This window comes from Erinaceus europaeus, chromosome 8, assembly GCF_950295315.1.
Source record: "Erinaceus europaeus chromosome 8, mEriEur2.1, whole genome shotgun sequence".
Classification (NCBI taxonomy): Eukaryota; Metazoa; Chordata; class Mammalia; order Eulipotyphla; family Erinaceidae; genus Erinaceus; species Erinaceus europaeus.
Genome location: NC_080169.1, coordinates 94,232,209 through 94,244,279, shown reverse-complemented (window position 1 = coordinate 94,244,279; position 12,071 = coordinate 94,232,209). Strand labels below are relative to the sequence as shown.

The 12,071-nt window shown below is 37.6% G+C and overlaps 1 protein-coding gene across 1 annotated transcript; it reads left to right on the top strand.

The window, feature by feature from the left end:
- The first annotated feature begins 3,407 nt into the window (after positions 1-3,407).
- LOC103121177 (hyaluronidase PH-20-like) lies at positions 3,408-9,784 on the top strand. The gene is made up of 3 exons (XM_007531693.2): positions 3,408-4,683; positions 5,645-5,734; positions 9,254-9,784. Exons 1-3 carry the CDS (start codon positions 3,709-3,711, stop codon positions 9,764-9,766), a joined length of 1,578 nt encoding a protein of 525 aa, XP_007531755.2. The 5' UTR covers positions 3,408-3,708; the 3' UTR covers positions 9,767-9,784.
- The last annotated feature ends 2,287 nt before the right edge of the window (positions 9,785-12,071 follow it).

The window sequence follows — 12,071 nt, the reverse complement described above, 5'->3', positions numbered from 1 at the left end:
GTTCTGCAAAGTTATTTTGCATGCTATTATAAACATATTCACATTCTTTCCAGAGTAATTTTCTTTCAAGATTAAAATAAATCACTTTCTTCTCTTCAATAAAACCCTTTTTGTATTGACCCACTATACATTTTAAAAAAGCTAAAATACTCACCTGCAGGGGGTTTGCTTCACAAATGGTGAAGCAGATCTGCAGGTGTCTACCTTTCTCTCCTCCTCTGTCTTCCTCTCTCTCAATTTCTCTCTGTCCTATCCAACAACAACAGCAATAACAACAACAATAAACAACAAGGGCAATGAAAGGGGAAAAACAGTGACTAGGAGCAGTGGATTCATAGTAGTGCAGGCACTGAGCCCCAGCGATAACCCTGGAATAAAAAAAAAAAAAGCTGAAATACTAATCTTTTATAGTGCATCAATGTAACTTGGTTAAGGATTCATTATTTGGAGTCATATTTAGTCAGAACCATGTGTTTCTAGCTTCTTAATTTTATTAATCTTATTCTATCATGGTACAATAGGAATTTTGTTTTTCCTGATAGGGACAAGCAGAAAAAGGGAAGAAAAATAAAAAGCACTAAATTTTCCTCTAGTACAGTGAGGACCAGCCTTAAATCTAGTAAAACAGCTTACTATCTAAGTGATCTGTTTTGTTAGCTGTGCACAAATGTTTCTTGCAAAAAAGTGAACGTGTATAATAATGTCTCTGTTACTCAGTAGCAATTAAATAGAGAATAATTTTTGGAACTGCTATTGAGATATTTTTTATTTACATATACTTTGTTCTTTTTTGTACCCTCTCCTATTCTACCTGACAAAAAGGAATTGGATTCAGAAATGATTTCCCTATAACTAATAGATATGATTTAATAGGATTTTCTTTATCAGTTTGAAAAAATCAGTTCTAATTTGTTTTATTAATTTATAAGAAATTTTCTTAGGTCTGGCAGAATAGCCCACTTGGGTAGTACACAGCTTTTCCATGTGTCTCACCCAGGTTGAAGTACTTTATTAAGTATTTTATTTTATGTTATTGTATTGGAGGTCTGGTGGTTTATAATATAGTAGTTACCACACTGGTACAATTTCTTATCTCCCAGTGCTAAGTATATGCAGACATACTCACCATTTCTCCCATCATGCACCTCAACCAAATACGCACTTCATCCTCTCTCTTTCCATTCTTCCCTGGTGTCCTTTTTTTTTTTTTTTTTTGAAATATATTAAACGCTGTCAGTGTTTCACTTTGTTTTCCTTTTCTGTTCTTGTTGCCTAAGTTCCACCTATAAGTGAGATCATCTCATTTTTGTCTGTTTTTGGCTTATCTAATTTAACATGATTCTTTCAAGTCCCATCCAATATGAGGCAAGAGAGATGATGTCATCATTTTTATCAGTTGAATAGTATTCCATAAAGTATACATAGCACAGTTTTCTTAGCTACTCATCTTCTGTTGTTCATCTGGGTTGCTTCAGAGTTTGGGCTATTACACACTGTGCTGCTATAAGATAAGCATACTCCTCTTTGGACAGGTGTTTTTTGGTTTTTTTTTTTTTTGTCTTTTCCTTTGAATAAATCTCCAGAAACGATATTGCCTGGGTCATAAGGTAGGTCCATTTGTAGTGTTTTAAGGAAACTCCAGACTGTTTACCACAGGGGTTGAATCAATTTCCATTCCCATCAGCAGTGTAGAGGTCTTTCCCCACATCCACCCCAACATTTATTGCTTCTGTGTTTCTGTCTTTCCTAATGTATGCTATTACAGGTGTAAATTAGTATCTCATTTTTTTTAAATTTTTTATTTAAGAAAGGATTAGTGAACAAAAACATAAGGTAGGAGGGGTACAACTCCACACAATTCCCAACACCCAATCCCCATAACCCACCCCCTCCCATGGTAGCTTTCCCATTCTCTAGCCCTCTGGGAGCATGGACCCAGGGTCGTTGAGGGTTGCAGAAGGTAGAAGGTCTGGCTTCTGTAGTTGCTTCCCCGCTGAACATGGGCGTTGACTGGTCGGTCCATACCCCCAGTCTGCCTCTCTCATTTTTATCTTAATTTGCATTTTTATGATAATCAGAGACTTTGAGCATTTTTATAGGTCTGTTGGCCTTCTGGATCTCTTTTACGAAGATCCTGTCCATTTGCTCCCACCATATTTAATGGGGTTGTTTTGTTGCTGTTGCTGAGTTCACTGAGTTCTTTATATGTCTTGGCTATTGGTTCTTCATATTCTGTATTGTGTGGTAAGATCTTCCACTCTTAGGGTATCCTTCTGTTCTGGTAATGGGTCCCTCTGTTGTATAGAAGCTTTTCTTTTTGATGTAGTCCCATTCATTTTTTGGTTTTTGTTTTCCTTGTTTTAGACTTGAGTCTTTGAAGATATTTCTCTTTTTTATTATCTTTATTTATTGGATAGGTACAGCCAGAAATCAAGGGGGTCTGGAGAGATAGGAGAGAGGCAGAGAGATACCTGTAGCACTGCTGCACCACTCACAAAGCTTTCCCCCTGCAAGTGGAGACTGGGGGCTTGAACCTAGGTCCTTGTGCACTGCAACACGTACACTCAACCAGGTGCACCACTACCCTGCCCCTGAAGATATTTCTGAAGCAGAAATTATCAAGTGTTCTGCCAATTTTTCTTCTCCAGATTTAATGGTTTCTGGTTTTTAATGTCCATGTATTTTGATACATTTGGAATTGAATTTTGTGCATAGTTTAATTCATCTGCACACTTCAACCTAAGTTTCCCAATACCGTTTGTTCAAGAAACTCTCCTTTCTCCATTTAATGTTCTGGACCCCCTTGTCAAAGAGAGGACTTATTTCTGGGCTTTAAACTGCACTCCTCTATTTTAGTTCTAGAACCAGGCAGTTTTGATGACAGTAACTCTGTAGTAGTTGAGGTCAGAAAGTAAAAAGTCAAGGGAGTCGGGCGGTAGCACAGCAGGTTAAGCACATGTGGCATGAGGAGTAAGGATCCCAGCTCCCCATCTGCAGGGGAGTCACTTCACAGGCATTGAGGCAGGTCTGCAGGTGTCTATCTTTCTCTCCCCCTCTCTGTCTTCCCCTCCTCTCTCCATTTCTCTCTGTCCTATCTTACAACAACGACATCAATACCAACAATAATTGCAACAACAATGAAAAACAACAAAGGCAACAAAAGGGAAAATAAATAAATATAAAAAATTTTAAAAAGAAAGTGAAAAGTCTCCAGTTTTATCCCTCTTTAGTAAGATAGCTTTGACAACCCTTGGTATTTTCTGTTTCCAGATAAACTCTTGTAGCTTTTATTCAATTCTCTTGAAGAAATTTGGTGGAATCTTGAGTGGCTTGACATTAAATATGTTTATGACTCTGAGTAGTATCATCATTTAATGATATTAATTTTTTCAGTCCAGGAGCACATCTTTCTATAATTAGAGGAAATATTTATGTTGGTCCAAGCACAGGAAATGGTCACTAGTCATCAGCACAAACTAGACACTTTGCACTTAAAATTGATGACTTGGTAAAGACTACAATATACAACTTGGTAAAGACTATAATATATTTTATAGAAATGTGTAACAATGGATTTTATATTCTTTTTTTTTTATTTATAAGGAACACCTTACAATACATTCCTGAAATCTGAAGCAAATCTCTCTCTGGTATTTGTATTCTCCAACAAATATTGAACAAAAGAAAGCGTATAGGAAGAAACAAGTGATGCTTATAGTCCTTACCATGGAAATGCTAAGTTTGACTCAGACCTTCTTTAGAAGTTTTGTTGGGTTCAATGGACCATTTCAGGCAGCATTTACCTTCCTTCTGTTTACAATATGCTCGACTCAGAATTTCAGAGCACCTCCTCTCATTCCCAATGTTCCGTACCTCTGGGCCTGGAATGCTCCAACAGAACGCTGTAATAAAAGACATGGTGTGTCACTAGATCTGAGACTATTCTCTTTAGTTGGAAGCTCTCAGAAAGACGTCACTAGACAAAACATTACTTTGTTTTATCCTGATCAACTTGGTTACTATCCTTACATAAATAGAGAGACAAAGAAAAGAGTGAATGGTGGAATTCCACGGTTGAGATCCCTAAAAAGGCATTTAAGAGCAGCTAAAGAAGATATTACCCACTACATTCCAACTGATAATGTGGGCTTGGCTGTGATTGACTGGGAAGAGTGGCAACCTCTCTGGGAAAGAAACTGGGAACCTAACGACGTGTATAGGCAGCTATCGATGAAGTTGGTTCGACAACGAAGTATACTACTGAACAAAACGGAGACAATCAAAGTAGCCAAAAGAGAATTTGAGAAGGCTGCAAAGAATTTTATGCAAGAAACTTTAAGTCTGGGGAAATTGCTGAGACCAAATTTCTTATGGGGTTATTATCTATTTCCTGACTGTTACAATTATTATAACAACGCACCCAATTATACTGGAGGTTGCAGTGGTGTGGAAAAAAGGAGAAATGATGAGCTCGACTGGATGTGGAATGAAAGCACTGCCCTCTACCCTTCCATTTATTTGAAGGCCCAGTTAAGCTCTACTCCTCAAGCTGCACTCTTTGTTCGAAATCGTATTCAGGAAGCCATTCGGGTTTCTAAGGCACCTCACACTAAAAGACCAATTCCAGTTTTTGTATATACTCGTCCAGATTTTCAAGATCTTTCTACAAAATACCTTCCTCAAGTAAGTAAGTTAGGATAAAGTGGTTGTGAAATATTAGTGGGTTTTCTTTCTTTTCCCCTTTCTTTCTTCCTTTCTTTTTTTTTTTTGATTCCAGGGCTATTGCTGGGGCTCAGTGCCTGCACTACGAATCCACTACTCCTAGAGGACTTTTTTTCCCTTTTATTGCCCTTATTGTTTATCATTGTTGTTATTGTGTTTCTATTGCTGTCATTGTTGGACAGGACAGAGAGAAATCAAGAGAGGAGGGATAGGCAATGATGAGGAGAGAAAATTATATACCTGTAGACCTGCTTCACTTCTTGTGAAGTGACCCTCAGGCAGGTGGGGAGCCAGGGGCTCGAACCGGTATCCTTACTCTGGCCCTTGCACTTTGTGCCATATGCACTTAACCTGCTGCGCTACTACCTAGACCCAGGTGTTTTTTTTCTTTTTCTTTTTGTCTTATTTTCTTACTTACTTTTTTTTCTTTTTTGCCAGAGCACTGTTCAGCTCTGGCTAATGGTGTTGCAAAGGATTGAACCTGGGAATTTGGAGCCTCACATGTGACAGTCTCTTTGCATAACCATTATTTACTAACATCCTGATTTAATGGGTTTTCAAATCATTTTGAAGTGAGTGAAATTTAGTTTATATTAATTTGTGTACAAGTAATTCTGCATCATCACATGAATATAAAGTAATATATATATTTAATATAATCATACATTATTTATGTAATCATGAAGAATAGCATAGTGTACTAAATGTTTCCCTTTTTTTTCTATCACAAGGCTGTAATTTTGTCAAAGGAATTAAAATGATAATTGAAAAGCTTGTTATAGTAGGGAGTTGGCTGTATAAAAGATACACTTATATGGTTGAGGATAGTAGTGGTTGACAGTGCATGTGTACCTTTGGTGTGGTTGTTCTGTGTATAATATTGCCATTATACTAGATGTTAACTCTATCACACTTTTGTCAGGTTGACCTTGAAAGTACAATTGGTGAAAGTGTTGCTCTAGGTGCCTCTGGAATTGTAATATGGAGAAATTTCAATTTAACCCAAAGTAGGGTAAGTTGAATTACCAAGAATTTGATGATAAGACTTCTATCTTTAGTGGTCTGGGGATTGTTCACACAATTAAGTAATAAATACTGTATAAGGCATGACCGTTATTCAAAGTAACATGCAAAGTCATCAGTGAGTTAAGAGGGTGCCTATTGTCATATTCATTGCAGCAAAAGTTAATAGTTTAAGCAATAGAAATTACCTCAGAGTTCAATAGGTTTGAAATTTAACCTCCTCTCAGAAAACTAAAGTGTCAGCAAAAGAGAAATATTTTCTGCCTTACTCATTTGTATTGTTGAAAAATGCATTTCCTGTGAATTATAGCAAATCCCTTTCTTCTTTAGCTTCTAGGTGTCCCTACACCTCCCTTTCTCTTTATGCAAGGGGGTGGTTTGGTGGGAGAGGGCTGGAATTGTTGACACCTGGATAAAATATCTCATGTCCCAGTAATACATGTCTGAAAAACACTCTCATAACCCTCTTAGGTCCAGAACTCTACTTTCCTCCCGCTTTTGATTTGGTGCAATATACCACATCCAATCCAAGTTTCACTCTGTTTTCTCTTTCTGTCCTTGTTTTATAAGCATCACCTATGAGTGAGATCATCTGGTATTTAGCCGTGTTCAATGAAATCAGCTAAAATGAGAAGGATGAATAGTGATCACTATAGTTTTGTGACTCCCTGAATTTCTCCTCATCTACAATATCAGTCACTCTGAGTTAAGACTCACCTTAGAATCTGTGTTTTTCTTATCTTGTATTATGACTCCTAAGCAGATTTTTTTAAATAATTTTAAAGTCTCATATAGTTGTATTGATCTCATTCAGTTAAATGAACACAATATTCTGTCTTATGTTTCTTTCCCATAATCATATCAGCAACATCCCTGTTGGCAAGTAAGGGAACATGACCTCAAATTCTAGGCCAAAACATTTAAATGTAGGACAATCCTTAAAGCTAATTTTTCTACTTACTGTCAACTGCATCATCTTCAAGCTATAAGGAAAAAAAAATCAAGTGAAAACTGCTACAATTCTTAGTTCTTGGTTGCATTTTTACTTAGTTTATTTGTTTACTTTTTATTGGGGGGGTTAATGATTTACAGTATATACAGTTGTTGGTATATGTGTCAAATTTCTCAGTTTCCTCTTCCACCATCATGCACCAGGGTTGGAAAGCACCCCCCCCCATTATCCCCCAGAGTCCTCTGCTTTCCTATTCTTTATTCCTCTGGGAGCATTATGGGGTGCAGAAGGTGGAAGGTCTGGCTTCTGTAATTGCTTCCTGGCTGAAATGGGCTTTGACAGGTCGATCCATACTCCCAGGCTGTCTCTCTCTTTCCCTAGTGGGGTGGGATTCTGGGGAATGGGAGCTCCAGGACACAGTGGTGGAGTTGTCTGCCCTAGGAAGTCCAGTTGGTATGATGGTAGCATCTGGAACCTGGTGGCTGAAAAAAGAGTTAACATTTAAAGCCAAACAAATTGTTGACTAGTCATGAACCTAAGTCTGGAATAGTTCAGATGAAGAGTTAGGGGGGGGTCTCCGTTTTGTAGATAGTTAGTAGGCCTATTTTGATTATATTCCAAAGGGCCTATGGCTATACTAGTTTCTTTTTTCTTTTTTCTTTCTTCTTCTTCTATTTTTTTTTCCCTGAGCCTGACATATGATATGCAGGTGCATGCAAGTTGTTATCTGGGGAGATGATGTCATGGTTGGAAAAAGGGCTAGAAAGTTGGATCAGGGAAGAGAATAGTTCCCAAATATGGGGCAGGTGTATAAATATTATTGATTGTAAGTCTCATCAATTTGATCTGATCTGCTAAGCCCTTGTACATACTTTTTCACTTTCACAACAATGTGTCAGGTGGTAAGATCATTCTTTACAAAATTGTTAACTTGGTGCTTATCCAGGTTAACTGCTTTAAACTTCAAGGTAACTTGTTTAGGAAACTAAGACTTAAGAGAATAGTGAGACATCACTATCCTTTGGTTATTGATAACTATAGACAAGTATATTTATTGCTTATCAGGGTATATGGACCAAGAGCCTATTCTGTAACTAAGGTACCTCTTTCCAATTTAACTAAACAACTCCCATCCTGTCTTTCTTTTTTCTTTCTTTCTTTCTCTCCCCCTTCCTTTCTTTTTCTCTCTGTCCCTCTCTTTCTTTTTATTTTTCAACCAGGGTGACCACTGGGGCTCAGTGCTTACAATACTCTACCACTCCCAGTAGTCATTTTTTTATTTTCAGAGAGAGAGAGAAAGAGAGAGAGGATACTGCAGAACTGCCCCATGATGTGTGAAGCTTCCTGTCTGCAAGCATTCATTCCCGTGTGGTAATTCAGTGTCCTTATACCTGGTAATGTATGAACTTTGTCAGGTGAGTCAGTTCAAGTATCACCCCCTCCATAGTTAATCTCTTTAATTTTAAAAAATATTTAATGTATTTTATTTTGGATAGAGACAGAGAAATATAGAGGGAAGGGGGAGGTAAAGAGGGAAAGAGAGAGACATCTGCAGCACTTCTTCATCACTTATAAAGCTTATAAAGGTCCTCCCTAGGGAGTCGGGCTGTAGCACAGCGGGTTAAGCGCAGGTGGCGCAAAGCACAAGGACTGGCATAAGGATCCCGGTTCGAACCCCGGCTCCCCACCTGCAGGGGAGTCGCTTCACAGGCGGTGAAGCAGGTCTGCAGGTGTCTATCTTTCTCTCTTCCTCTCTGTCTTCCCCTCTTCTCTCCATTTCTCTCTGTCCTATCCAACAACGACAACAACAATAATAACTACAACAATAAGACAACAAGGGCAACAAAAGGGAATAAATAAATAAAATAAATATTTAAAAATAATAAAAAAAATATTTAAAAAGAGGTCCTCCCTTCAGGTAGAGACCAAGGGCTTAAACCTACTTCCTTGTGTACAGTAATATGTGCACTCAACCAGGTGCACCATCAACTGGCCTCACAATCACTTTCATTTTCATTTAATTTGTTTTACCAGAATACTTCTCAACTCTGGTTTATGGTGGTGTCTGGGATTGAACCTGCAACCTTTGGTTCTTCGGGCATGGAAGCCCGTGTGCATAATTTTTATATTCATTTTCAGCCTTAACCATCTATTAAGTAAGACCAAGTAATTGGTATGCATGTTTCAATCAGCTAATCTTTCATGGCATGTGAAATATACCTACAGGTGTTACAAAAACATTTGAAATAATCTTGTTTGTTAAAGTTAAAAAAAAAAAGAAAAAATTAAGCATCCACTGCATTTTTGTGTGTCTCTTTAGATATTGCTTACCAGAATGAATTAATTTACATATAAACTAATTTTCCTAAGGATCAATTCAATTATGAGAGAAAGAGAGGGGGAAAGAAAGAGCATCACTATGGTACATTGGATGCCAGGGCTTAAACTCAGGACCCCATGCTTGAGAGTTCATAGCTTTATCCACTGTTTTACTTCCCGAGCCACATCCTAACTTATCCATTGATAATCTAACATTATTTTTGTATAACTTTACAGCAATCTTGTATGAACCTAAGCAATTATGTGAAGACCAAACTGAATCCTTACTTGATCAATGTCACATTAGCAGGCAAAATGTGTAGCCAAATGCTTTGCCAAGACCAAGGAGTATGTATAAGGAGATACTGGAATTCAAGTGACTATCTTCACCTGAACCCAAGGAATTTTGCTATTCAAACTGGGAATAATGGAAAATACAGTATCCATGGAAAACCCACACTTGAAGATCTGCACTACTTTTCTGATAAATTTTATTGCAGCTGTTATGCCAACATCCCTTGTCGTGCGACATTTGAAATACAAAAGAACAAGACTATTCATGTTTGTGTTGCAGAAGACATTTGTATTGATGTCTTTTTAAATAGAAAAAGAAAAGGTCATTCTTCTAGACCTTCTAGGGTCAAAGCAAAATCTAAACTCTCTAGAAAAGTCTTGTCTCACACAGCAGCTAGCAAAATGTCTCCATGTGTTTCTGGGAAAGTCCCCAGGAAGTGTGACACAATCAGATAAAAATCTTTTCCAAGATCACCTAATAGGACTTGTCTTATTAAGCAGAAAAACACTTTCACACACACACACACACACACACACACACAACATATATAAAGATATATATAAAAAAGAAGAAAAATAATACAACCTATTCTATACAAATTCAATGTTAAATACATTTTCTACCGGTATGCTTCATGTTTTAAAATATTTTACATTTTATATATAACAGTATAGATTTTTCTGTAATAATACCTAACTCCTGAGGTTTTGTATTTGAAATGTGAATCAACACACATAGCCAAAATACTATAAAGTTTAGTAAAGTTTGGGTTTTCATGATCAAATTGAACTGAAAACTATTATTGATTAAGAAAGAACATGAATCATACTTTTAATTGTCAACATCAGTCAAGACAATGTCACTGCTATAGCTATTGATACTATGTTTAATTAAATCTACATTTGATTGAATTTGATTGTTAACAGCACAGAATTGACTTTTTTTGTTAATTTTCAGAATTTGTTGAAATATCAACTTGAATCAGAGAATGCCAAAACAATAGTAGTCAGGAGTATTTTAACAAGAACTAAAATTTATATTCAATTTTATATTTCCTTCTTGACCTTAATCTTCAGCAAATATCTTCTATACTATGAATATATATGCAAAATTAAAAGAACCACTTAATATTTTTGGCCCTAAAATGATTTTGAGACTTATAACACTTGGAGGCTAGTTTTCTCAGAAAAGAAATGCTCTGAATATTGACAATTTAGTGCAAATGAATGTCTTTATAAGTGTTTTGCAATTTATAATAAAAATATCAAGAAAATTCTGGGTGAAAAAAATTGTATTCCCAAATATAATGTTTATACTTTTCAGTCTTTAACATAGAAATGTGATTATTATCTACTATATATTTTTTTCACTCAACAAATATTTATTGCACACCAACATATACCACAGATTGTTCTAGGTAGCACATACAATAAACAAATATAAAAGGATCTGGTGATTTTTTAAAAAAATTATCTTTATTTATTGGATAGAGACAGCCAGAAATCAAGAGGAAGGGGGTAATGTCGGGTTGCATAGCAGGGGAGAGAACTTGACCTGACTGGAGCCAACCTAGGCGGCTGCTTACTCAGCAACGTGGGAGAGGAAACAGGAACTGAGCAGCTGAGCTGAACGCAATGCAATGTCTTTATTGATCAGATAAAACACCTTTTTTTTTAAAATTTTTTATTTAAGAAAGGATTAGTGAACAAAAGCATAAGGTAGGAGGGGTACAACTCCACACAATTCCCAACACCCAATCCCCATAACCCACCCCCTCCCATGGTAGCTTTCCCATTCTCTAGCCCTCTGGGAGCATGGACCCAGGGTCGTTGAGGGTTGCAGAAGGTAGAAGGTCTGGCTTCTGTAATTGCTTCCCCGCTGAACATGGGCGTTGACTGGTCGGTCCATACCCCCAGTCTGCCTCTCTCTTTCCCTAGTAGGGTGTGACTCTGGGGAAGCTGAGCTCCAGGACACATTGGTGGGGTCTTCAATCCAGGGAAGCCTAGCCAGCATCCTGGTGGCATCTGGAACCCGAGTAATGAAGCTGAAGGGTTGTCATTCCACACGTGAAGTCTCTGGATACATTCTGAGGTGAAGCATGTTGAGGTAGCAATCGTTGCTTTGGTTAGGTTGTGATCGGCAGATGCAATGTTATTTGGTTTGGATTGGGAGATGCATACGGGAAAGTGGGCCCTATCCAAGGGTTCCAGGACTGGGGGAAGTAGGGGCTCTATAGTGAAGATGTGAGGTTCCTGCTGTCTTAGGGTTCAAAAAGACAATCAATAGTTAATATTATCATCACATTATTTGTTAATTGGGTTAACTTTGAAAAGTCCCTTTGTTATGGTTTGCTGGACAGTACCCAGTATCTTGTATATAGCTGTGCTATTGGAAGCTTCTAATCTACTTGGTCTAGGCTTTTGAGAGAGTCCGCAAATCATATACATAGCCTATATATTAAAAAGATTCAGTTTGTCTTTTGAGAAACTTTGAGACATACAACTGATTTCCCCCTCTCATATTAATTAGCTCCTGATTTATATGTCTACATTTTGCTAGGAGTGTACATAAACACCATTCCCACCACCAAAGGACTGTGACCCATCCCTCCCACCCACTCCCACCCCCCACTGGCCCAGGAAGCTACATGCCTACCCCTCACCACTGGGTTTTTACTTTGGTGCCCTACTTACAATTTGATCAGGTCCTGCTTTTAGTTTCCCTTTCAGATCTTCTTAGTCAGCTTCTGTTGATGAGTGG

What these genes read in the sequence shown, in the direction of transcription:
- LOC103121177 (XM_007531693.2), top strand. Translation starts at nt 3,709, where the DNA reads ATGCTTATAGTCCTTACCATGGAAATGCTAAGTTTGACTCAGACCTTC. An exon ending in CTACAAAATACCTTCCTCAA is followed by an intron (nt 4,684 to 5,644) that starts GTAAGTAAGTTA and finishes CACTTTTGTCAG; the next exon opens with GTTGACCTTGAAAGTACAAT. An exon ending in TCAATTTAACCCAAAGTAGG is followed by an intron (nt 5,735 to 9,253) that starts GTAAGTTGAATT and finishes ATAACTTTACAG; the next exon opens with CAATCTTGTATGAACCTAAG.